Source organism: Sphaerodactylus townsendi, linkage group LG01 (assembly GCF_021028975.2).
Source record: "Sphaerodactylus townsendi isolate TG3544 linkage group LG01, MPM_Stown_v2.3, whole genome shotgun sequence".
In the NCBI taxonomy this organism is placed as follows: Eukaryota; Metazoa; Chordata; class Lepidosauria; order Squamata; family Sphaerodactylidae; genus Sphaerodactylus; species Sphaerodactylus townsendi.
The window spans coordinates 171,605,888-171,632,282 of NC_059425.1; the positions used below are offsets into that span (position 1 = coordinate 171,605,888).

General features: G+C 45.2%; 1 protein-coding gene across 1 annotated transcript in view; it reads left to right on the forward strand.

Moving 5' to 3' along the window:
• ZC3H13 (zinc finger CCCH-type containing 13) overlaps nt 1–26,395 on the forward strand; it is a 70,192-nt gene that overhangs the window by 6,056 nt on the left and 37,741 nt on the right. Inside the window, 3 exon segments of the mRNA XM_048499816.1 lie at nt 3,381–3,503; nt 5,709–5,818; nt 26,053–26,164. Of these exon segments, the coding sequence (XP_048355773.1) occupies nt 3,387–3,503; nt 5,709–5,818; nt 26,053–26,164 (339 nt within the window). The 5' untranslated portion in view covers nt 3,381–3,386.

Here is a 26,395-nt window from a genome sequence, read left to right on the forward strand (position 1 = left end):
ACACATGTATTGGAAAAGAATATATAAGTTGTAGACTTATTTAACAAATGGGTAGTGCGTGAAATGGTAGGGCAACTTGTGAACTATACATGCATGCATGCATGCATACAACCTTTCTTAGACATAAAAAATAAATATAAAATAATGGATAAACTTGTGAACTATACTCTGTTTTCCAGAAAGATATAGTAGGGTTGTATATTCCTCCGCCACAGGACTTAACAAGCCAGAGCTTCTTTGTTGTAGAATACTCCTACCTAGCCCTGCTCTCCTCATCCGTTTGAAAGTAAAAATGCATTTTGGCATAAATGCTCTTGTGTCAAAATACAGTGTTCCACGACGCACAATGCAGTGGTTTTAACAGAGCGCTTAAAAATGAGTGATCATTCTCATATTCATTTGGGACTATATTCTAATGCAGAAGAATACAATTTTCTCAACCGCTGCACCTCAACTGTCTGAACCGTCATCTTTCTGCAGAACGGAGTATAGAAATATAGAGCCTGCTTGCTCTTAGGAAGAAGAAAACCTTTGTGTTTTTCTTCCTTGTTTCTCAGTCATTCGAAATGTCTCGAAAAATCATTCCCTCAGTTGCGTGAGGATTGGAAAAGCAAGTTGCGCAGTGAAAAGGCCCCGGGGCTTCTCAGGTTCGGTTCTTGCATCAAAAATGTCAGTAGATGCTGCTGCTGCTTACATACGCTGATGAAATCTAAATCATTCTTCTCCTGGGCTTATCCCATCACTGGAGCCAGTTAGAATAAAAACGTGTGTGCCTTTATAGACTCTTATATTGTGCTCAAAGACCCAAACCCCTGTTAGGCTCATAAGCTGCCTTCCCATCTCTCTTTTAGGAATATAAAAATTACCTTGCCAGATAATAAAAATGATCTTGCCATATCTACTGAAGCCTGCATTCTGTTGTCAGTGGTGATGTGCAAGCAGCTTGCAAGCAAGACTTCTCCTGTTTGTTTTTAGCCTTTGGTACTTTATAACCTAGGAGCCGCGTGGCGTAGTGGTTAAGTGCTTGCACTGACTCTTGCACAGTTAGGAGTTTGAGCCCCCTGTGGGTCAGATATCCTGGCAGCTGGCTCACAGTCAACAGCCATCCATCCATTCTTGGGCTGGTAAATGAGTACCTAGCTCGCTCATGGCTAGGGGGTAAAAAATAGCCGGGGAAAGCAGTGGCAAACTACTGCACAAAAGCGGCTTGCCTATAAAATCACTGCTCGCAGTGGTATCCCAGGGTCGGATACGACTGAAGGGGAAACTGTACCTTTTACTTCATAATCAAACCTAAGTGTCCTTCAGCATAAGCACGCTGTGTCCTCTTATAGCAAGCATGCACATCATGGTTACCTGGCAATTGTGGAACTCTTTACCCGTGTCACAGTCTGAGCCTGAATACTTTTGAGAAGGTATTTTGGACATTCTTGGTCAGGGCTGACGCTGAAGAATGTCAATTAAGTGCGCAAAGGGGTAACATTTTATTTTCTCTATTTTTAAAAATTTGGTACTAAGTATTTTAATTTTTTTTTAAAGGTTGCCTACGCTGAGTAGGGGGGGAACTTTTTCTCAACTGTGAATTGTTTCTTTCCATCTTATATTCATTGCTGTTCGAACGTTGGCATGCTGCTTTTCTGTAGAGCGATTGAAGATGAATGTAGTATTGAAAGATGCTTGTTACTGTCTGGTTGGGATCTTACGTAGTCAGACTGTATCAACAGTGGCTTTTCCATCTCTCTCCCCGCTGCCCCCGAGTCTCCTGTTCCCCTACAGTTTGTTCAGAACATAGGGAAGAAGTCAGAGCTTGTACTAAGAAGGTGGAATTGGTGAAGATCACTCTCCCTCATTTCTATGAATAGAAATGCTAACCTCAAGGGAAAAGAGCACTTAGAATCTAAGTGCTATCATTTCTCTGTGTGAAATTCCATATTAATATCTGCCTCCCAAATTGTTATCAGATTCTGATCTGGAGAACTGGGTTTGTTTTTCCCACTCGTCCCCATTGAAGTCTGCTGGGAGACCTTGGGCCCAGGTGGCTTTATCTCTATCTGTCGCTGACCTTGGGGTCCCTTCACCCCACCGTAACTCTTTCTCACATTCTTTGGGAAAACGGGGGGGGGGGGGGGGGATTGTTTCTGAATAAAGGGGATAGCAAAAGCCAGGTTTGGCAGAACTGGCTTTTCCAAGCTGAGTGCTTCATGCCTTCCGATAAACACTACTGATCAACAAGACGGAGTCCGTTTATTGATTCAAGGTCTGAGACCTAACAGGTAGCTTATTTGGTGCTAATTCTGCTTTCCTGTAAGAGTGTAGGTACAATTGCTTGTTTATTTTGAATCCCCTAACAGGGAATCTAATGGGCCTTGTAAGTTTTTAAATGGGAGTACATGAAAGGCTGGAAATCCTGTAAGGTAGGGAAATATTTGAATGTTCAGATTACTGTTGCTGTTCTTGGTAGAAATGGGTTCTACATGTTGAGCTGATTAGAATCAAAGTTAAACTATCTGGCACGATGAGATGATTTAGGATGCATTGGAAAATGTTGCCTCCTGTTTTAAACTGGTGAGTTTTCCTTAGGCATGTAATGTGCTTAGGTGGATTTGTATTTCAAAATCGGAGCTGGTTCCTAAGTAGCAAAATACTGCTTGTGTTTAAACGCCAGAAACCATAAGCACAGCTTTAACTGTAAAACTATGTGGATCCATGGCCTTGGGAACATTAGCCTCCTGGCTACTAGTGAATTGTGCTGTGCATAACTACATTGCTTAATCGAGTTCACATTTGTGTTTTTATCTTGGATTTATCCCTGTGCTCGTTCCTTGCACTGCCATTGGAAGTGGGTCAGATAATTCCAAGTATAGCACAAAGGATCATCTTTGCCTATATCTGGAGTGTACTGCCCTGTAACTCCATGGATTATATTGACAATGCTGCAGTTGATTTATGCTGTCATTGAAAGATTCAGAAAAATTATTGCAGTATTTGGAAAACCGGTGTATTTTTATAGGTAATGTTAAAATGTGACAGCAGTTCATGTGTTTGCTGCTATGGACAAATACTGTTTTGGAGAGAAACTAATTTTAGATCTTTTGTAGAAGTGCCTCATCTGCTGGATATGGTCCAAGTGATGAAAGGGGAAGCCATCGCAGGGCATAAATAAGGGTCTCAGTCTTGATTTTTCTGGCCAGCATGAGACAAATCAAACTGTCTTTAAAAAAAACATGCACAGATGAACTTGCTGCATTTGTTTCCCCATACGTTTTTACAGACACTCCTGAAAATGAATATCATAACTTATTTTTTTTTCTATGAGTACAGTTGCAATAGCTCAACTTGAGAATTTTACAGTGTTGCTCTCTTTTTTTTGGTTGAAGTAGTACAAAATGTCAAAAATTAGAAGGAAGGTCACAGTGGAAAATACCAAGACCATATCCGATAGCACCTCCCGAAGACCCAGCGTGTTTGAAAGACTTGGACCCAGCACTGGAAGTACTGCAGAGGTGAGTGAAGTAAAACGTTATTCTGAGTATAGAACTTCCTCGTTAGGATGGGCTCCCTTTTACAACCTTGAAGAGATCATGGAGATTCGCTGGTTTCAAAGGACTTCAGTGCGTTGATGGAAGGTTCCATCATCTTCCTCATATTATGGTCTGTTGTAGTACAGACGGGCCCTTTTCTGTCTCTCCCCTGCCCAACTTTGGGGGGCATTCGAGCCTGCCACATATAGACATCTGTTCAGATGAAATTGACTTCGTAATCTTATCCAACTTCCTCTTGGTAAGAGTCTGTGTGGATAGTCTTATGTATTCAATATATGATACTGATAATTGGAGTTGAAAAGGAATTCCTACCCCTGGTCAGATTGACTAGCCATTGTAAAGGTGTTGCTGTTTTATTGATTATGGTCTTACTTTGTGTAATGGCTTAGTGCTGAAGATACCTAGATATTCTTTTTATGCAGCTTCCCTTAATGTAATGTATCTTGTTCAGTCCTTTCTTCCTGAGGTTCATACTGCGCTAAATTTGAGGTCCCCACTTTGATTCTCATGGGCACCATTGTGCTTGCTAACACCTTTCCTGACACTTGCCAAGTGGGTTTAGAAAGTGGGTGGGGCCAGGTGAGGATTTAGCCTAGCAAGGATTCTGGTTGGCCATTGGAGCTTTGATAGCCTAGCAAGGATTCTGGTTGACCATTGGAGATTTGATTGAAGTAACAGATTTTTTTTAAAAAAATGTTGCTTTGGCACAACTGCCCCCATAGCACAAAGGTCTACAGCAGTGGTGGCGAACCTATGGCACACATGCCAAAGCTGGCACTCAAGACCCTCTCTGTGGGCACGTGCAAACAGAGTCCCCCCCCATGCCCCCCCACATCTAGGCTGGCCTGGGCCACTGATCTCGATTATTAGCATTAAACTTAAGACCAAATCTTGGGGAAGCTGTGTAGGTAACCCTGTTCAGTGCTGTTAAACCCCACTGATTTTCATTCAAAGAACAAAAGCGCGATCCTTTACCTGGGAGTAAACTCGGTTGCTGTCAATGGGGCTTGCTTCTGAGTAAACCCTCCTAGGGTCGTGATTCACCTGTTGGAAGAGATGCACAGTTGCTTCAAAGCAAAGCCACCGACTACCACCAAACTTACTCCTAAGTAACTCACGCCTCGGAGCCAACTGTGTTTTCTAAACTAAAACCTCAGCATTCAGGTTAAATTGCCGTGTTGGCACTTTGCAATAAATAAGTGGGTTTTGGGTTGCAGTTTGGGCACTCGGTCTCAAAAAGGTTCGCCATCACTGGTCTACAGCATAGGTGTCAAACTCGTGGCCCTTCAGATGTGCCAGCATCATGATGGCAGGGGATGATAGGAAGTGTAGTCCATAACATCTGGTGCATCGTGAGTTTGACACTTGTGGTCGACAGTGTGCGACTCCAAGTAAATGATGGCAGCCATCTTGTGGTTGCGACCACCACACTGTGTCAGAATTCCAAAGTTGCCTACAGGCTCAGAAAGGTAGTGCACCACTTATGTAAGTTAACGGAAGGGGGTTGTCAAGGGAGAATGGGGTATTTTTCCTTAAAGCATAAAAAATTCTCTTTCAACTCTAGTTATCTGATTTGTTGAGTGCTATGAATATTTGGAGCTGATTCTCACTTTTCACATAAAACGAATCTGTACTGTGTTGAATGTGAAGTGTGTGGGTGAATTTTTAAATGCCTGTCGAAGGCCCCTTCTGCACATGCAGAATAATCCACTTTCAGTCCACTTTCACAATTGTTTGCAAGTGGATTTTGCTATTCTGCACTTCTGCAAAGTGGATTGAAAGTGCATTATTCTACATGTGCGGAAGGGGCCTAAGATACACAAAAGAAGGTATGCATACCAAATGCATACGTGCTCTGTGTCTGAAGTAGCCCACATGTAAGAAGGATAAAGTAATTTGGTTCTTTGGTGGTGATTCTAATGAAAGTAAAGACTAATTATCTGTTAATGAAAATAAACTTTGAAATTTCTCGTGTTATCCATACTCCTGGAAAGGAGTAGTGGGTAATATCATGGTTAGATTTAATGTTCTTCGGTTTTTGTCATATCATTGTTGGGCTGGATTTTATATATGTAGATTAAAAAAAAACCCTCTGTGATTTTTTTAAAATACAAACTGCATTTTCAAAATCAGTTTGAAATTCACCCAGTAACGTCTGTCTCTTAGACACAGTGTCGTAACTGGCTGAAGACTGGGAACTGCCTTTATGGGAACACGTGTAGATTCGTACATGGCCCTTCACCACGAGGTAAAGGCTTTAGCAGCAGTTACAGAAGGTAAATGAAGGACCCAGCTTTATATTCACATGCTTGCAAAAGCTGTTTTTCTTGTGTGGTTTTATACTTGTTTAAAAAGATATCAAATGCAGTGCTGTGGTTCATTAATTTGGAAGTGTGGGTCTGCCTTAGCCGAAGTGTAAATTTAATAATAAAGTCTTGTGGTTGCCTATTTCTGCTTGAACAATTTTACCTGATGCCAAATGAGAAATTAAAATTTAATAAATGTAATAAAGTCATTATTGCCGAATATGTTCTGCAGCTTCGGTTTTGCTCGGACACTGTTTTGCACCTGCTTAAGACAGTACTAACAAATGTAATGTGCTGGGCTTTCCTTTTTCTTTTGGTTAATTTGTGAAGTCATTTTTTTCTTCCTTTCGGGAATCCTTAAGAGTATTTTGAAATCCCCACCTTGTGTCTAAGGCATGGAACCTTTGTGTTGCTTTTGTTATTGGCACAGGGGCAGAGTGACTATTGCTAGTTATCGATATAGTTACATAAAGTCCAAACTCCTTTTAAGAATAGTCTGATTTGCCGCCTGTACTTTTGCAGAATTTATACAATGATTTCCCTCCAAGAGCATTAAGGAGGTACAGAATATTCAGTTCTACCAGTGTATTACTTAATAAACTGAATATCTGGGAAGCTTTGTATAGTTTATAATTGCCTGCTGATAATTCACATGACTAGAGGTGATTATGTAATAGGTGTCAGAATGCTTTAGTAAAAACAAAAAAATCGCTCTGTTTTATTTTGTATTAAATAGTGTTGCAAAAACAAGGTGCTTTCAGTTAAGTTCTCTCTCTGAGGGGGAGGGCATCTTCACCGATGGGTTATTCCCGCTCATTCCTTTGGAAAACAGGACTAATTCTAAACTTCCTGTGGTTGGCCCTCTATTACCCCAGAAACCTTTAGTTCCTGCCTCGTATGGGAGAGCAGCTGAGAGAGGGAGACTCTTGTCTTCTCTTCCGAATCTTTAACCTTTATATCCTTCCTTCCTTTCTGCTTTTGCCTCCTCCGCTCCCCTCAGGAGTGATGACTGATTCAGCGAGCGCCATTAATCTGTGCACTGAAAAGGAAGTCGAACTTCGAAGCGGGGACGAGGACTCTGCCCTTCTGCCACCACAACAGCCAGTGGCAACCTCCAGCCCTCCCAACACTCTCACAAGTGGAGCGGGTGTGGCAACCGTCAAGGGACACAAGCTCAAGCCGCACAAATGCAAGCTGCTCTATGTATCCTCTAAAAAAGGGCAAAAAAGGCAGCTAAGCAAAAGAGTGCCTGGGAGATGGGCCAGTTCAACCCGGCAAGGTAATGATGGCCAGAACTGCCCCCCAGTCACCATTCCCACCGCTTCTGATCCTCAGGGTCAGGTCTGTGGTTCCCACACACAAAACTCCAGACACAATGTAAGACCTACCTGGTTTACTTTCAACCATGTGGAAGGGCAGCCATCTTACTCTGCAGATGGGCGGCCACTTTGTCCCTTGGATTTTTCAGCCATGATCCAGTGTTCCGTAAGGGAGGAGATGCAACATGCTATGTGAGATGAATTCCAGCAGTCCTTCTCTCCTGTAGATTGATGCCCTTATCGTTCCTTATTGCTCTTTCTTTCGCTTCTACCACACGCTACCTAGGCCACAGTCCAAGCGGCATAGGTCCTGGGGACATTCCAGAGCTTCCTTTTGTTGGGGCTCATGCTTCAGCAGACCTAATCAGTTCCAGACATCTTGCTTGGGGAAAGCTTGAGCTCACTCCCAAACCTAAACAGTGGTGCCATGAAGGGAGCAATTGGGGGTCATCTTCTTTGGTTTTCTCCCAATAGTTAGCCTCACAGCCAGACAACTGGGTGCTACTAATTCTAAAATATGGCTACTAAATAAAATTTTGCGACCCCCCAGGAAACAGGAGAAGCACTCCAGCACCTCCTGTTCAACAATGCCATTGAGTCTGTTCCCTTCTCAGAGGAACAGATGGGGGTATATTCCGTATTTTTCATGGTCCTCTAAAGGAATGGAGACTAGAGGTCCATTCTGGACCTCAATTTTGTAAACAAGTTCATAGTCCAAAAGACACTCACAGTGGAGACTGTAAGATCCATTATGAAGGCCTTAACTATGGGCCCCTTCATGACTTCCATAGACCTCCAGGATGCCCATCTCCATTTCTCCATTCTCACTTCTCAGTGGAGGTATCTCAGGTTCTTCTATCACAACCAGCACTTTCAGTCCCATGCCCTCCCCTTTGGGCATGCCTTGGCCCCCACGGTCTTTTTCAGAATCCTGGTATCTCCCATATGCTCTTCTTCCCCAGAGGATTCCAGATGGGACATCCAGTATGTTATTTTAACTCCTGTTGATCCATGGATACATGATCAATTGGGACAAGAGCAACCTCCTTCCCAAACAGCACCTCCTGCATCTGCATGTCATCGTAGATACTCAAGCAGAGACTCTCTTCCTACTGGAAGAAAAAGCACACAAGATCTCCCAGCTGATCTCCAGCCATTCCAGCTTGACATTACCAACAAATGAGACAAGCTCCTATCCCTAACACCGAGAGTCCGACACAGCCTGGGCTGCTGGGCCAACTCCCTGCTCCTCCAAAGAACCTTCCCTAGTAAGAAGGATGCCAACATGTCGAGGTGGGGGGCTTCTCTACTAGACAAACCCATGCCGGGTTCCTGGTCCCCCCAGGACCAGAAACTTAACATCAGTATCCTGGAACTGCGGGCTATCTGGCATGGCCTCCTTCACATCCACCAATAGACTCTCTACCGTCACATCCTTCTCTGCATGGACGTCTCAGCCAAGGCACACTTGAACTAACAGGGTGACTCAAGGTTACTTTCACTACATCGAGAAGCCCTTCACATCCTTATCTGGATGAAGTCCCACCTGTTTGCCATCTCGACCAAGCGCATTAAGGGAGCCTCGAACGTGATAGTGGATTGACTCGGTCGACGGACTCTGGTTGGAAACGAGTAATCCGTCAGCCCTCTGATCTTTCAGCAGGTTGTAGAGAGATTTGGCCAGCCTTCTGTGGACCTATTTGCATCAGCTCAGAATTGACAATTTCCCCAGTTCTTTTCCTGCAATTTTTCCTGAATGGCTGTGGCGGCCTTGGTTCGCAACCCCGGTATAACTTTCTGCCCAGAAGCTGTGGAAACTGCCACCCCATCTGGATCTCCTTCACCAGAGACCATTACACCATCTGGATCTGTCCTGGTTCCACTTGACTGCCTGGCTTTTGAAAGGCACAGGCTAAGTGCCTTGAGCTATGAACCAGAATAGTGAACAACTTCATAGCCTGCAGGAGACCCTCCACACAGCGTATTTACAACACTTCCTGGAAGGCCTTCATCTGCTGCTAGCACCCTAAGTGGGCGGACCCTTTAAATCCATGTTTGGGCCAGCTCCTGGGTTTTCTTCGAGATGACTTTAGACAGAACCTTGAGGCTTCTACCCTATGCCGTCAGCAGCCATCTCTTTCATCATTTCCTCCATAGCCAGCATGCCTGTTTTCCATCATCCTCATGTCATGGCTTATTTAAAGGGAGTCAGCAATAACTAGCCTTCCCTGGTCCATAGGTTCCCTACTTAGCCTCAGGGAGGTTGCGCTCAAGTGGCTGAGGATGAAGGTCCTGTTCCTCACAGCCATCATGTCAGCTCACAGGGTGTCCGATCTGGGAGCTCTTTCTACCAGGAAGGGTCTTCTTCCACAAGGACAAGGTCCTTCTGAGGCCAGATCCCACCTTCACCCTCGAGGTCAACTTCATCTTCCACCACCAACAGGATCTGCACTTTCCTTCCTTCACTCCCAATCCTTCTCACCGCTGTAAAAAGGAGTGGCACACTGTAGATCTTCAGAGGGCCCTGCAGATTTATCTGAGATGTATGCAGGCTATTTGGAGATCTGACTCTCTCTTCATCTCCCTCACTCCTCCAAGGGGAAGATGTCTAATGCCACCATTAGCTATACCATCAAACAGTGCATTGTTCATGCATACCTTTCAAGCAAGCTTTCACCTCCTGAGAGGAGAACAGCATATTCTACTAGACCACAGCAATGGAATCCAAAGCATCCATAGAATATATCTGCAAGGCTGCTACATGGGCATCAGTCTCTTCCTTTGTCCACCACTACAAGATAAATCAGTGGGCCTCATCTCAAGCCACCTTTGGATGATGTGTTTTTGAACAGATCTTGGAACATTTGCACACTCTCCCAAGACATTATCAGATGCTACTTTTGGACATCCTGTAGTCTTGCCCACGAGGCCCCAAGGAAGAGACGAGACGTGGAGATTCCATCTGGTGGAGAGCGCCAGCGGCAGGAAGTGCGGGATTCCGTGATCCTGGCAACTCTCCCGTGTGCTAGGCTCTGCCTCCTTTTATTAGGGTTTACAAGAGGGGGGGGCAATGTGTGGGGCGGACCGGGAGGCAGGAGAGCGGGAGACCATCATGTGATGCATGATCTCATAGGGCTGCTACGTGCAGGAGGAAGCATCAGCGTCTGGATCTAATCCACACCTGGAGGCAGGAGCCCCTTTGTCCCTTTGTCTGGGACATCTGGTGACCGTGAGTCAGGCATCTCATGACCCGTGACTCATGGGGGAACGGGGGTTGGGGGAGCGAGTGCGCCCAGAAGGCCATAGCCGGCACCGGCATGCCAGGCGCTCCTTCTACGGTTCTGCTGGGTTCGTGGGCTCACCCCTACACATCCCTTCTGTGAAGATGCCCTCCACCTCAGAGAGAGAACGGAACTTTGGAAACTCACTGTGAAGGTTCCTTCTTTGAGGTTAGGAGGGCATCTTGGCTTGCCCACAGAAGGATAAATGTTCTAAAGACCAGCCCAGGCCCAAGATGATTCGTTGCCAAGGAGAGGATGAGATGCGCCCAGTGGTCCATCCATAGCTGCATAAAAAATTGTTTATCCTTTCCAAAATTCCAAGGAAGAAGTACTTCCATCCTTTCAAGTTCATCGACCCCTGTGGTCGTTCTCTAGGCCACATCTACCTTTACCCTGTCTCTATGATTGCATGGATGTATGACATTCTAACTAGTTATTGTTTTTATGTGTCCGTTCAATGAGCTCTCTTGCTCAGAAAGTTTTAAACTGAGTTCCTGGGGCCAATAGAGGACCAACCACAGGAAGTTTAGAATCAGTCTTGCCTCCCAGAGGAATGGGAAGGACTAACCCATCTGTAAAGATTACATCCTAACCTTAGAGAAGAAGGGACTTTTATTGTGAGTATCCAAGATTCCAGTCCCAGAACTGGCATGATGGTGACTTCATTAAAGCATCTGTGCTGGTCATAGTTAAGTTTCGTATTAGATCTGAAAAATAAACGTTGTTAAATATTTTGCCAAATAATGTACCACAAATGTATAATGAACTGTTTAAATATATGGTGACAGCGACCTGGGTTGTTTTTGCAGCAAGATGGAATCAGCAAATTAATGGAATATTCAACAATGGCAAAGCTGATTTATTTGGTACTTAACAGACCATGCACAGAGTACAGAAGAAAATGGAAATTTTTTGAACTACGTAAACCAAAGGCTCAATCATAATCAGGCACAATGAGGGTCCCATATGCAAGAATAGAGTTGTATTTATATCTTAATTGTTTAAATTTAAGCATTTCATTTTGCAGCTTAAGATTTTCCTATACAAGCCGACATGTTAGACTGAGGGGGGGGAATGTTGGGCAACTGTGAAATTGTTGGATTTCTGTTTTGCACTTCTGTAGACTTGAAAGAAAGCCTATTTCTGGCACAGATGTAATTCTCTTAATTGTAAATAGAATACGGGGAATAAAGTGATGTTCCTTTTTCTTCTTCCCTCTTGGGCATGGATTCTCCTCACTGCTTGTTTAATATATAGAGTAGGAGCCCTAATGAACTAAAATATTTACAGTCAGGTAAAAGAGTGGTGTAATTGGAATAAGAAACAGCTGAATCAGGATTCCTGAGGCATCTCCTTTTGTGGGGAAGACGGAAGGACTTAGTTCCTGCATCAGTACACATTCTGGTAGTTTGGTAGGTGTCTTTAGAAACCCTTTTCTCTCAAAAGCATAATGGTACCGAGCAAATATGACAAAGCTAGACCAGTTATACAGGTAAAGATATTTGAGAAAGTGATCAAAAACACACACACTTGGCTTAGGCTTCAGTGGCAATGTGGAATGTGACAATGTGACACTATTGACAAGGTTGCCCCCCTGACTACTCCTGCCCCTGAGGCATAAACTGGCCCCCTGGTTTACTAAGGAACTGACCTGAGGAGTGTTGGGAGATGTCGAGAACAATGCTGGTAGTGAGCTTAAGAACATAAGAACAAGCCTGCTGGATCAGACCAGAGTCCATCTAGTCCAGCACTCTGCTACTCGCAGTGGCCCACCAGGTGCCTTTGGGAGCTCACGTGCAGGATGTGAAAGCAATGGCCTGCTTCTGCTGCTGCTCCTGAGCACCTGATCTGCTAAGGCATTTGCAATCTCAGATCAAGAAGGATCAAGATTGGTAGCCATAGATCGACTTCTCCTCCATAAATCTGTCCAATCTGTCTAGGTTAGTGACCATCACCATCTCCTGTGGCAGCATATTCCAAACACCAATCACACGCTGCATGAAAAAGTGTTTCCTTTTATTAGTCCTAATTCCCCCCCTCCCCCCCCACTGAAGCCCCCCCCCCCTCACCTGCCCCCCCTAGCATTTTCAATGTATGCCCCCTGGTTCTAGTATTGTGAGAAAGACAGAAAAATTTATCTCTGTCCACATTTTCTACCACATTTGTACCCAATCTGATTTATGTTGTAGAGCCCATTGGAAGCTCTATGAAACAGTGATGATGTTGGCAAAGAAGTCTTACTGCTCTGCTGTTACAGCATCAGCTAGCTCATAATCATCTCAATTGTTCTAACTGCTGATGACAAGATCTGAACCGTTATTGTCTCAAGAGGATTTGGCCAGGATTTTTGCTGATAAAATATCGAGAATACACTCTGGCCCTGGATGTCGGTCATAACCTAGGCATGGCATTAGGCAGGACTAATACACCACCTTGCCTGTTCATGGGTCATTTGGTCCCGGTTTCTATGATCGCTATTGACAAGATCCTGGGATCACTGAAGGCCACGATTTGCACTCTGGATCTCTGTCCATCCTGGCTCCTAAAATCATGTAAAGACCATGGCAACAGACATTTAGTACATACTATAAATCAGTCACTAGCTCAGGGGACCTTTCCATGCGGTTATCTGTGCACTACTTTAAAACCCATTCCTATAGAAAAGTGATGTGGCCCTCTATCGCCCAGTCTCTAATCCAGTGGTTCTCAACCTTCCTAATGCCACGACCCTTTAATACAGCTACTCATGTTGTGGTGAACCCCAACCCTAACATTTATCCATTTTACAGATGGAGAACACTGATGCAGAGAGTCTTAGGGGACCCCTGTGAAAGGGTCATTTGACCCCCAGGTTGAAAACCACTGCTCTAATCTGTCCTTTCTGGGCAAAGTGGTTGAGAGATGAGTAGTAGAACAGTGTCAAGCCCTCTTTCATAACTCACCTGCTCTAGCCCTTTTTCAGGCTAGGCTGTGTGACAGCAGACTGCTCTGCTAGCTTTAGCTGGTGACCTCCATCTGAGTATAGACAAAGGTCATGCCTCCATGTTTCTCTTGTTGAACTTGCAGTTGTTGATACAATAGATCATAACATCTTGTTGAGGCACTTGGAGGCAGTATTAGGGGATACATTCTAAGCTGGTTCAAATCATTCCTCCTAGATCGGACTCAAAGAGTTGCCATGGGTGACCAATATTCCCCGGAGCCCTTCGGGGATCGGGCGGTATAAAAGCCGAATAAATAAATAAATAAATAAATAAATATTCATGAGCATGTGATATATCTTTGAAGTTGCATGGAGCCCAATCCTATCCTCCATGCTTTAAAGCACAGGTGTCAAACTCGCGGGCCTCCAGATGTTATGGACTACAGTTCCCATCATCCATGGCAGGGGCTGATGGGAACTGTAGTCCATAACATCTGAAGGGCCGTGAGTTTGACACCTATGCTTTAAAGCCTCTATGTAAAGACTTTGGAACAAATCTTTCACAGCTTTGGGTTTGGATGTCGTCAGTATGCAGAGGATACATATATCCTTATCCAAATGCTCCCGGGATAGGGTAGGAGTACTGAATAACTGCCTGGCCACTGTGATAATTTGGTTAAGAACCAATTGAAACTGAACCCTGAAAACACAAATGTAATGCTAGTTGGGAAGGTGGAGATCTTGAAGGACATTGGGCTCCCCATTTTTGATGGAGTTCAGCTGACCCTTGTTGGCTCAGTTAAACCTTGGTTGGCTCAGCTTGGTTGGCTCAGCTGACCTTGGTTGAGGTTCTACTGAACCCAACTTTTATTACTGGAACAGCAAGTTAATGCACTTGCCAGCTTAGCTCAAAAGATGACCCCTTATCATGTAATGGCTGATCTGTCCACCAGGATCTATGCCAAAGTCACATTGGGACTAGACTACTGCAACACACTGTACATAGGTCTCCCCTCAAGATCAGTTTGTTAACTTCAGCTGGTGACGTAGGCCACAGCTCAGCTAGATGGAGCATGCATCTTTCTCCCATTCTGAAAGCACTTCACTGGCTGCCCTTCAGTTTCAGGACTCAGTCTTAAGGTGTCACCTATCACATACAAAGGCCTTCATGCCCTTGGAATCTCATATCTGCAAGATTCCATCTGTCCCTATGCTTTGCCATGACAACTTTGCTCATTGGAACAAGACCTTCTGCTGGTGCCAACCTGAAAATGGTGAAAATCAAGAACTGTCTGTACATGTGCCTTCCTTCTGTGGCTCCCACCTTCTGGAGTGGCCTGCCTGAAGAGGTCAGGAAGGCTCCCATTGTCGTGGCTTTCCGCATTTGGTGCAAAACTGAATTGGTCCAAGAGGGCTTTTCTACATGGGCAACATATTTGCACTGTACTGATTTCACCTGGAATATTGTGTACAGTTCTGGACACTGCAATTCAAGAAGCATATTGACAAGCTGGAACGGGTCCAGAGGAGGGCAACCACAATGGTAAAAGGTCTGGAATGCATGCCCTTAGGGAGAAACTTAGGGAGCTGGGTATATTTAGTTTGATGAAGAGGTTAAGAGGTGACATGATAGCCATGTTTAGATATTTGAAGGGGTGTCATGTTGATGAGGGAGCAAGCTTGTTTTCTGTTGCTCCAGAGACTAGGACCAGGAGTAATAGGTTCAAGGTAAAGGAAAAGAGATTCCACCTAAACATCAGGAAAAACTTTCTGACAGTAAGGGCTGTTTGACAGTGGCATACACTACCTTGGAGTGTGGTGGAGTCTCCTTCTTTTGAGGTTTTTAAGGAGAGGCTGGATGGCCATCTGTCAGGAGTGCTTTGATTATGTGTTCCTGCATTGCAGGGGGTTGGACTTGATGGCCCTCGGGGTCTCTTCCAACTCTATGATTCTATGAATTGAGTCACAAAGTTGCTTGGGAAAGTTGTTCAGAACTATGGTTTATTCTTCTGGGTGTTGCTCGTTAAAACTAGGATCCTACAGGGATTGCTGCCATGTCTCAAACTTTGAGCAGTTGAGACAAGGCCTGCCTATTATAAATTATCTATGCTTAACTAACCCCCCGATCTTAAACCCATTCCCCAGAAGGAAGTTTCAGTGCATTAAAGGAAATGTTCTTCTGAGTAGATTGAAAATACATTTTTGGTGAGACTTATGGCCCAACGTAGCCTGAACATTTGGAATAATTAATTGAAGAAGTAATTCAATAATTGGTTGTTGTGGGTTTTCCGGGCTGTTGAAGCCTTCAACAATACATTAATTCAATAAAGTTTGGAAAACTAAGTATATATATGTTAGCCTAAGACCCCGCTTGGTGGGTTAAGATTGTTTTTTGAATGCAGGAAGCCGAAAAGTAACAAACTTGTCTATACACTTACTTGCTTATCTATCTGTCTATCTGTCGGTCTGTCGGTCTGTCGGTCTATCTATCGGTCGATCTATCTATCGGTCGGTCGATCTGTCGGTCGATCTGTCGGTCGATCTGTCTATCGATCTGTCTATCGATCTATCATCTAATTTGATTTGTATCCCACCCTATCCTCGCAGGCCTCAGTATGTCTTGCATGTCTATATCTGTGATATTTAAAACAGAGGATTTTTTAAAACAATGAAGTAGGTTAAGAAGTGTGTGTATCAGTTTCCTAAAGCGGATTATTTATTGCATGGGTTTGGTTTGCTTTTTGAACCCAAACACTCAAATTTCAGTTAACAAAATCTGATGCCAAAGGTATTTTCAATTTCAATTGATAAAATCTGATGCCAAGGGTATTTTCTAGGTATAAGATATTTTTAGGTTAGTGACTAAAACTTTAATCATTTTGGTTGCAGAATGTGCACAATACAGCCCTTGACAGTGAATATTGAGATGAGTGGAGATGGCCATGCTGGCAGGGGCTGATGGGAATTGTAGTCCATGAACATCTGGAGAGCCACAGGTTGCAGACCCCTGACCTAGATACTGTGGGTTGTGTCTAGCATAGGCATTAATGTGGCACACTTGCCCATTTTCAGAATCTGACGTCTTGTTTTTGTTATAGTGAATTTGCACAAGCGTTCTATTAATTGCCTGGAATTAATAAGTTTTTTTAAAAAAAATTAGTAAAATTATGGGGACAGGAGGCTTGCAAAGCCAAGTTCTCTGTGGTTTACTTGTAGTTCGGACATTGAAGACGTTAAAAAATTATTAAACTTGCAAATATCTGAAAAATTGACATTCTTTGAAAAGGGGGTGATAGTAGTTTACCAGTCATAGAAAAAAAATGTCAGTCACTTTTGAGCCATTAGTTCCTGCTCCCCATTTTAAGTTGTGTTTTAAAAACATCAACCCCTGGACATGAAAATTGGTGAGATGTTTGGTTCATGCTTCTTGTGTTAATTTGTTATTTCATCTATAGAAAGAATCCTTGACCATTCCATTAACAACAAAAAGCACACTTTACTTACACTTGAAAGGGTTGTTCTCTTTTGTGAGCCAGAAGTGGAACCTGGTTCTGTAACTATTGTTGGGACCTCAAAGAATTTACAAGTTCTGAATTTAATCTGCATTCTGTTCAGATGTATGCACCTCATCAGGATTTCAAACTGAGCTACATTTAAATATAATATTTTATGTAATGTATTTGGGGTGCTTTCTGTCCTTTGTATAGAAAAGACTTATAGGGTTATGCCAAATCTGTGGGGAAATTGGATCTCCACAAGAGGCTGGGCTTGAACCAGGGACCTTAAAATTTACACTTCCAACCACGATTCTACAGCAGCTGAGAAATTACTTCTCTGCATTAGTATTTGAGAAATAGGTTCTGAAGCATAGTTCAGAGGGCAAAAGAGGAGGGTCAGTTTTGAAAAAATACATAGCGATAAACCAAGGTTTCCTAGCAGAGCATGTTGTGCTACTTGAGGACCTGAAGCCGAGCTGTCTGAGCCTGTATAATAGGCATGTTTCCATGCACTTGTCTGTCACATTAACAGCTGACATTTTTAGGTGTACATTTAAAAATGGATATCTAAAAATGCTGAGGGGTGGACTTGCAGTATGTGAAAAAGTCCTGTGTGGCAAAGGCCAGAGAAATCTCAAACTGGACCTAATTTGCTTATGGAAGAAACCCCTAAATATGTTGCAGATATCTGTGCTTGGGAAGAACGACTTGCTTTTGGAGTCGGATATATTGTCCCCCTCCAACCTTTATTTTGACTGATGAGTTTTTGTTACAAATTTGAATTTAAAAGGATGTATAATGAGAATAAACGACAAGTTGTGAAGTATTGTTTCAGGTCTGGTCTTCACGAGTTAGTAACTTCTCCTGGGGGCGGAGTCCATCTCCGCTGGGTGTTTCTCAACCTTCTGTTAGGGAGGCAGGCCTAAACTTTCAATTTCCTGTCCCTGGCTCCTCCTCCTCTTTGTTTCCAGATACTTTCCTGCCTAGCTAGGGAGTGCACCTATAGTGTTTGGCTCCACTATTTTACTCTACTACCTCCTCTTTTCTCTTAATTCTTCTTATTCTTCTACTACCAGCACTCTGAATTTCCTTACCTTTACTGCGACTAGGTAGGGTTCTTCCCTCATACAACCCCCACCCTTCCACGCCAAAACTCACAAAAAACAAAATGGGGCGGACCCGGATCATTCTCACCACTCCCAGGACCCCAATTTGCCAAATCCCACGGCCCAGAGGCTGCCACCAGGGATCCCTCCACTTCAGGTCCCTTTGATGACCTAACGGAGGAGGAAGAAGCCAACCGCGAAGGGAAAGCCTGAAAACGCATAAACGGACTGAAGAAGCCTCCGGAGCTGTCAGCTAGCCCCTCCCGTTTCAAACTGGCTGGAGGCAAAGAAACGACGCATGGGAGAGCAGGCCGGATCACTTTGGCCCCTCACGAGAGGCTTCAAAGCTCCCAGAAGCCCGAGTAGGCATCGGCTGCTCCCTCCCTCCCTCCCTCGAGCCTTCACCGAACAGGGACTCCGAAGACAATAGCTTCAGGCAAGAATTTATTGATGAGGGAGGGAGGCGGGATGGAAATCGAAACGTAGGGAGGAATTCTGGAGATGTAGCCCTTTAACCCTCCAAAACACCTTGACTGCCGCGACAATTCTTTACCCAAATTCCTCCAAGGCGACAGTATGCAGAACAGATGCAATCTGTAAATACACCACCACTACAACAAGCCCGCCTCTTCTCAAGAGTAGCACCAGCTCCCATAAAAAGCACACCTCTCCCAGATCAGGCAGGGAATCCCTCTAGCCTTCCCAGGGGAGGAAACATTCAGCGAGGAGATGAGAGACTCTGGAAGGAACCAGAGCACTTTTCCGATCGGAGGAGGAACCCCCCCCTAGGTAAACATCAGGAATCATTTCACCAGATTTTTTTGCTAAATTGGAAGACCTACCCATGCTAATAGAATAAAACCTTATCTCCAGTGCCCTGGAATTACAGGATGGGGAGGGGGCACGAGACCCATCCGCCTCTTCCACCGCGTCAAAACCGGGTAAAGGGAAGGCTAAAGGGTGCAAAAATTTTTTCCCTCACACTGACTCGGCCTCCAAATGTTTTCCCATCCCGGAATTCTTAGAAAGAAAAATTAGAAAAGAATGGCAACAACCAGAGGGTGGCAGCTAGAGGCTTACCCTCCAACATCAAGAAACTATACCACCTGAGGTACCAGAGTACATTAACTCCATGCTGAAAGTATGCCCCCTAGTAGACAGCCCCAGTAGCAGCACTCCAATCCAGGGAGGACTGGTCTCCAAAGATGGAGACGGCTAACCATTAGAGACATGCATACATGGATAAAGCGGTCTAGATGCTTCACTAAGAAGGAAGAGGGCCCACGAATGGACCAGCCACAGCAATGAAGGCGTTAGCACCCCTCAGCTGTAGTCGCACGCGCCCTCTTAGTCTGGTCAAACAGAGTCATGGCAATGTTACCACCCGAAAGCACAGCAGCTCAGGGAAGAGCATCCAAAGAATTCCTTTGCTTGGAGTCTCCTTCCTAGCCGACTCCAACCTGGATGCACTTTTACTCGGCTGTGATCCATGGCAGCATCCGTAGTAGCCAGGCGTAACAGCTGGCTTAGGGCATGGCAGGCAGACCCCCACTCAAGGGTACTGGTGGCAAACTACTCCCTTCCAAGGGGAGATGCTATTTGGCCAAAGAGTTGGACCAAGTGCTCACGAAAACAAGAGACAAAAAAAGAAAAATCATGCCCAAATTCGGTGAGAGCTGATAGAGCCTCCAATTCCAAAGAAATACATTCAGATCACACGCACATTACCAAGAGAGCCACCAAGAGATCTCCCACGACACAACTGGGAGACCCCACAACTCCTTTCGTGGCAGTGGCTCCTTTCGAGCCCCCACCCACTACTCAACCCACACAAACCAGAGCAGACAAATTAGGGAAGTTTGACCAAATCAGGAGGCCAAACAATGACGCCCGGACACCATACCGGTTACAGGAGGAGACTCTCTCACTTCTCCAAACAATGGAGAGGGGAACACACACAGACAATTGGGCACAGGGAAATCATTTCATCAGGGCTACCTCATTAGAGTTTTTGCTCACATCCCAAAACCACGTTTCTTTCCAAAACATCAAACTCCAGGAACCCCTCCACACTGTCTTCACAATCCAACCCGGCAGTCCAGCACCTACTAGACATTAAGAGCAATAGAAAGGGTCCCCTCACACGAGAAGTCATTAGGCATATACTCACATTTTTTCACAGTCCCCAAAAAAGACCGGGGACTGGAGAGCCATCCTGGACCCTAAAATATCGTGGAACAGGCACATCCAAACTCCGTCACTTCGGATGGAATCCCTCCAGCACCATCACGGAGGCACTTCAGCCGTAGAATTCCTCACATCCCTGGATCTAACGTGAGGCTTACCTCCACATAATGATCCACCCATCACATCGACAATACCTACAGGTTACGATTTTCAGAAGCGACCAGCACTATCAGTTTAGATGCTTGCATACCATTCCCGGACTCTCCACGGCAATCACCATGGGAATATTCTCCAAAGGTACTACTAGGCCCCATAACACTACTTCACGCATGGACAGGGGATTCACGCACACCCCTATCTAGACGATATTCTGGTCCGATCCCCCTCCAGAGAAAGGGCACTAAAGGACATCCAGATAGTACTCCTCACCCTAAGACAACACGGGTTCTTGGTAAACATAGCCAAAAGCTGTTTGACACCATCACAAGAAATGGAACACCTAGGCGCCATCATCTCCACAACAAAAAATCGACTCTTCCTTCCCCCATCCAAGATTGCATCGATTCAAAAGAAAACAAAAGCAATTATACTAGCCAGACAATCATCTCTACTTTGCCTCACCAGCCTCTTAGGCCAATTCATAGCAGCCATGGACATGGTGCAATGGGCAAGATTCCATGCACGTCAGCTACAAATCTTTCTTCGCCCATTCCAACTAGACATCATGAGAAAGCGGGACCACTCACTGACCCTGAAACCATCACTGAAGTCCAACCTCCGTTGGTGGACCATCCGAAACAACCTATCCCAAGGGAAGACCTTCCTATTCCCCAAGCGCCCACAGATATTCTCGGACGCCAGCCTCAGGGGCTGGGGAGCAACCCTGAACAACAACTTTGTACAAGGGACCTGGAACAGCAGAATCTGCACTTCCAATCAACATCCTAGAAACTCGAGCAATCCTCCTTGCTCTAATACAATTCCATCCACAGATAAAGAATCAACACGTCCTCATACGAACGGACAACGTGGCGGCCAAGGTATACTTAAACAATCAGGGAGGATCCAGGTCCTCAAACCTATATCGAGAATCAGCCAAGATACTCACATGGGCAGAGAAAAACCTAAAATCCATACAAGCAGACCACATACAAGGAAAACTAAATGTCTCAGCGGACTGGCTGAGCAGATCCACAATCCAGGAGGCGGAATGGTCAATCAACAGAAAGACCTTCCTTCTCGTCTCCCAATACTTGAACGCCAGAAGTCGACCTGTTCGCTACCGCGGACAATGCACAGCTCCCAGCCTTCATGACGAGATACTTTCACCCAAGAGCATTAGCAGTAGACCTTAATGACAGCACCATGGCTCCTCAAGACCTCCTATACGCCTTCCCACCACTCCCACTACTTCCCAGACTCCTCAGGAGAATCTACCTAGAGAAGGCGAGAGTAATACTTATTGCACCACACTGGCCCAGGAGGCCCTGGTTCTCGACCATAACCGAGATCAGCCGAACAGTCCTCCACTGAGACTTCCACCGATACCAGACCTACTCCACCAGGGCCCAATAGTGCACCCAGATCCCGGCTGGTTTCAGCTAACCGCCTGGACATTGAACGAAACAACCTAAGGAACAAGGGCTACTCTGACAAGATAACTAACACACTATTGGCATCACGTCGCCCTTCTACCAACAGGATATATAACTGCACCTGGAAGGCCTTCCACAGATGGTCTAGTCGTAAGAAAGTCAATCCACAACACCCGTCTATAAACAACATCCTGGAGTTTCTCCAAGATGGAGTGGATTCGGGACTTAAAAGCTCCACATTACGCAGACAGGTGGCCAGCCCTCACTACCGTATGGCCACTATTCGAGGGGACTCCGGCATCCCGTCACCCTGACTTACTCAGATTCCTAAAGGGGGTTCAACAACTCCAACCCCCAACAACCCACAGGTTTCCATCCTGGCGCCTACACTCCGTTCTCAACGCGCTTACCAAAACACCATTCGAACCAGTCCAATCTATCCCCATCAAATGGCTGCGCATGAAAACTCTGTTCCTCATCGCACTAACATCGGCCAGGCGGGTCTCAGAATTAAGGTCCCTATCGGTAAACAAAAACCTCTGCATTTTCCACTCTGACAAAGTCATACTTCGCACAGACCCAACCTTCTTGCCGAAGGCAGCATCTAGATTTCACCTAAAACAGGAAATCGTGATTCCAAATTTCTGCGCCAACCCCAAACACCCACGGGAACACCTGTGGCACAATCTGGACGTAAGGCGCTCCTTAAAGGCATTCATCATTAGAACAGAGAACATCCGCAAAACTGAAAGTCTCTTCATCAACGTGACAGCTCCAAACATAGGTCACCAGATGTCTTCGGCCGCTATCAGTTCGACCCTCAAAAACTGTATCGCAGAGGCCCATAAGGCCCTGAACTCGCCAGTGCCCACAGGCATCACGGCACATTCCATTAGATGTACAGCAACCAATGCCGCCCTACTGCACCAGGTCTCAGTAGAGGACATCTGCAGAGCGGCGATCTGGTCTTCACCATCTACATTTACCAGACACTACAGACTTCACTCTTGGTCCGCAGCACAAAAGGCGTTCGGACAAAGAATCTTGGAACACATCATAGGAGAATGACGGTCCCACCCACTTAGGGACACTGCTCTGGAAGGTCCCAGCGGAGATGGACTCCGCCCAGGAGAACCGGTCCATTGGACACTTACCGTGAAGGGCCCTTCTCCTGGTGGGCTAGGAGTCCATCTCGACCCTTCCCGACCGTCTATTCAACAGGATGCGTTCCAAAACATTTATAACTTTCTGAATACTAGATACCACAAACTCAGAATGCTAGCACGACCACATTGGTCCACAAGTTTACACCCACAGTTAAGTTACAGTTACTGTTACACATTTTCTATCACATAAGTTCACTCCAGTTACCGGAGAACTGTTTATACTGTTATTCCTGTTCCTAATTTCTTTTCTTTCACTATTCTTAAATACTGCTTTGACAGTCGTACTGGAAACAAAGAGGAGGAGGAGCCAGGGACAGGAAATTGAAAGTTTAGGCCTGCCTCCCTAACAGAAGGTTGAGAAACACCCAGCGGAGATGGACTCCTAGCCCACCAGGAGAAGGGCCCTTCACGGTAAGTGTCCAATGGACCGTTCTGTCTGCTTCACTGTGCCTCTATATTTGTTTCAGATTGGATTTGTTTTTCAGGTTAGTTGAGTTAGGTGTAGTTGGGTTGCGGTTTCAGGTTTGCTGTTCTGAAAAGAACAGAACAGTTCACAGAGAACTCTGCCAGCTCATTTGGGGTAAAGAGACCCGTTTGCTCTATCTTTGAGCTACAGAATTAAATTTAGAAAATGTATGAAAAAAGAGAGAAAGAGAGAGAGGCCCCTTCCACACTTGCAGAACAGTGCACTTTCAATCCACTTTCAATCCACTTTGCAGCTGGATTTTACTGGGCGGAATAGCAAAACCCACTTGCAAACAATTGTGAAAAGTGGATTGAAAGTGCATTATTCTGCATGTGCGGAAAGAGCCAGAGAGAAATCCAATACCGTGATTCAGTAACCTGCCTGAGGCCCATCCGACTACTTGCCCTGGTGGTGGTAGAAATTGCTGTCCAGTCACAGCTGACTTTTGACACCCTCATAGAGTACCCCCTCCATAGGTTTTCAAGACATGAGACTTTCGGATGTGGTTTACCATTGCCTGCCTCCGCGTGGGCTGAGAGGGTTCAGGCCCAAGGTCTGCCCCAAGGTCACCCAGTAGGACTCATGTGGAAGACTTGGGAATAGAGCCCGGTTCTCCAGATTAGAGTTCACTGCTCTTCTCCTCGACACCACAGGGAATTTTTTTTTTATTTTAACGACTCCATGTGAACAATTTTTTTTTACTTTGAATGTGAGTTTTTGAATGTGTGAGTTTCATAAGAGATTTGTCATTTGGAAAGGGAGATGGCTATTTTTCTTATCAGAAACCACCTGCCATCCCTGGTGCAAAGCAGTCTTAAAAATTGAGTCCCTGCCTCAGGAATCCAGATGTGGGAAATGCTTTCCTCTGCATTGCTCAGATGCCATGCCCCACAATTTAAAATTTATAGAACACAATTATTGACTAAAGTGTGCCTGAGATGTGTATCTAGGAAAAATGTAACCCAGTGCAAAATCTGAGCCCCCCCCCCTCCCCCCATGGCCAAACAACAGTTTTTTGCACCAGGTCTTGAAGTAGTGTATGGATTGGGCGGGGTGGGGGAGATGTGGGGAGCAGCCTGGGGACATTTGACCCTATATGTCCCCCTGGGCGGTACGCCTCTGCTGTTGAGTGCCTAGTTTCAGCTGATTTGCTTTTGTTGCTATTAAGGCATATTCTGTCTTCCACAGGGAACTTGTCCTTTGTCTCTTAATGGCTGTTAAACTTGTTGTCGCATGTAATTTGAAGATGATACCATTGTTTGCTAAAAAGCCATACCCAGGTAGTTTTGGACATAGAACATGAATAATTTTTCCTCATCATATGTGAATAAGCACAGATTAGACTTGCCAGCCCATTGGATTTTTGGGGTGGGTGAATAGTTTATCAACCTGGATAATTTTTCTTAGCGAAATGTGGTATGGTTTGTATTCAGTCAGGTATAGATTTCTGCCGTCATCATGTCATTTGAATTGACCTGTATAAGATGCTGGGAGAGGTGTTGTTGTTTGCTTTGTTTATTTATTACACTTTTATCCCACCCTTCCTCCAAAGGAGTTCAGAGTCACGTGGTGACTGGCCTGTAGTCACCTAGAGAGCTTCGTGGTAGAGTCGTGATTTGAACCTCAGCCCCTTCCCAGACCTAATCCAGTGGCCTAACCCAGTGGCGTACCGCTAATTAGGACATGGGGTAACCTATGTCGCTGGGTGCATTCCCCCGAGCCCCGCCTCCCTGCAGGCTGGCCCCTGCCCTCGGCAGGCCCTGAGGAGGGCAGAAGCCGGCCTGCGGGGGAGGGGGGGCTTGGTCAAGCCCTGCCCTTTCTGCAGACCTGGGCAGCCCGTCATGGCACCCTGCCCTCCCGGCGCTAGGGGAGGTGCAAGGAGCTGGACCAGGGCAGCGCCAGGAGGCGGTCATGCCCACAGGTGCCATTTAGGTCTGGTATGCTCCTGGTCTAACCCTATAGGATGTCAGTGTGGGGGGGGTGAATTGGAGAGATGAAATGATGGCTGGCAATCAGCTGTTTATTAGTAACTTCTCTCTGCCCCAGTAAAACTACTAAAACTACCCCCTCCCCCCCAATAAAACTACTAAAATTAAAAACCCAAAGGAAAAAAATACTGATATGAGATTTTGGTTTAATAAATCCTTGTGTGTCAGCTTGATCCAATTTTCGGTCCATTGCCCCTGAACCGCTAGTAAGTACCTGCTAAAAGGAATGAGTGCTACTTAACTGGGGGAATAGCTAATTACAATCACCCTTGTTTTTGTACCGGTAGTTATTTTTTGCCAGTCCTTTTTGTAGAACTTGTCTTGGTAATCTGTTCTGGTCCTTCCCCCCCCCCCTTTTTTTACAGGTGTGTGTGTGTGTGTGTGTGTAAAATGTGTGTGTGTAAAATGAGCAGGCTAGTGTGACAGAGCCCTTCCAAGCTGAGTAGCTTCAAGGCAGTTCAGGGTGGACTGGGAACGATCATTCTGCATGATTTGTTTGTACAAAATGACCAAAAACTGGGGAAAGTGAACCGGACATTGTGAATCTGGGGAATCGTTAGCTAGTTTATTAATAGGGATTCAGCTTCTGCACTTGAAACTAGAAGACTTGAAACCATAAACTGCGTTCTTTTTAAAATTCTGTAAAAAATCCCACTTTCTTGTCTGTATTATACAGGTCTCCAGAAAGGCCAACAGGGGATCTTCGGGAAAGAATGAAAAATAAGCGTCAGGACATTGAAAACGAGACACAGAAACATAACACAGAAGAGTCGTCTTCTCCTGTTAGGGTAAGGGTAGGCCTTGTATCATTCTCAGAGTTCTTCAGTAGTGTTGTGGAAAGAGGGGTGTGTCATGTGAAGTCAAGCTAGGTGCAATTTTATTACTTTACAGCAGCTATCTAGAGTTTTCTGGCTTGGGTCCACAGAACCATGCAACAACTTTTGGGTGGTTAAAGGGCCTTCAGACTTGTTTGTGTCGACCAACAGCTACTCATGGCTGCACAGCAATCTACTTCTGGA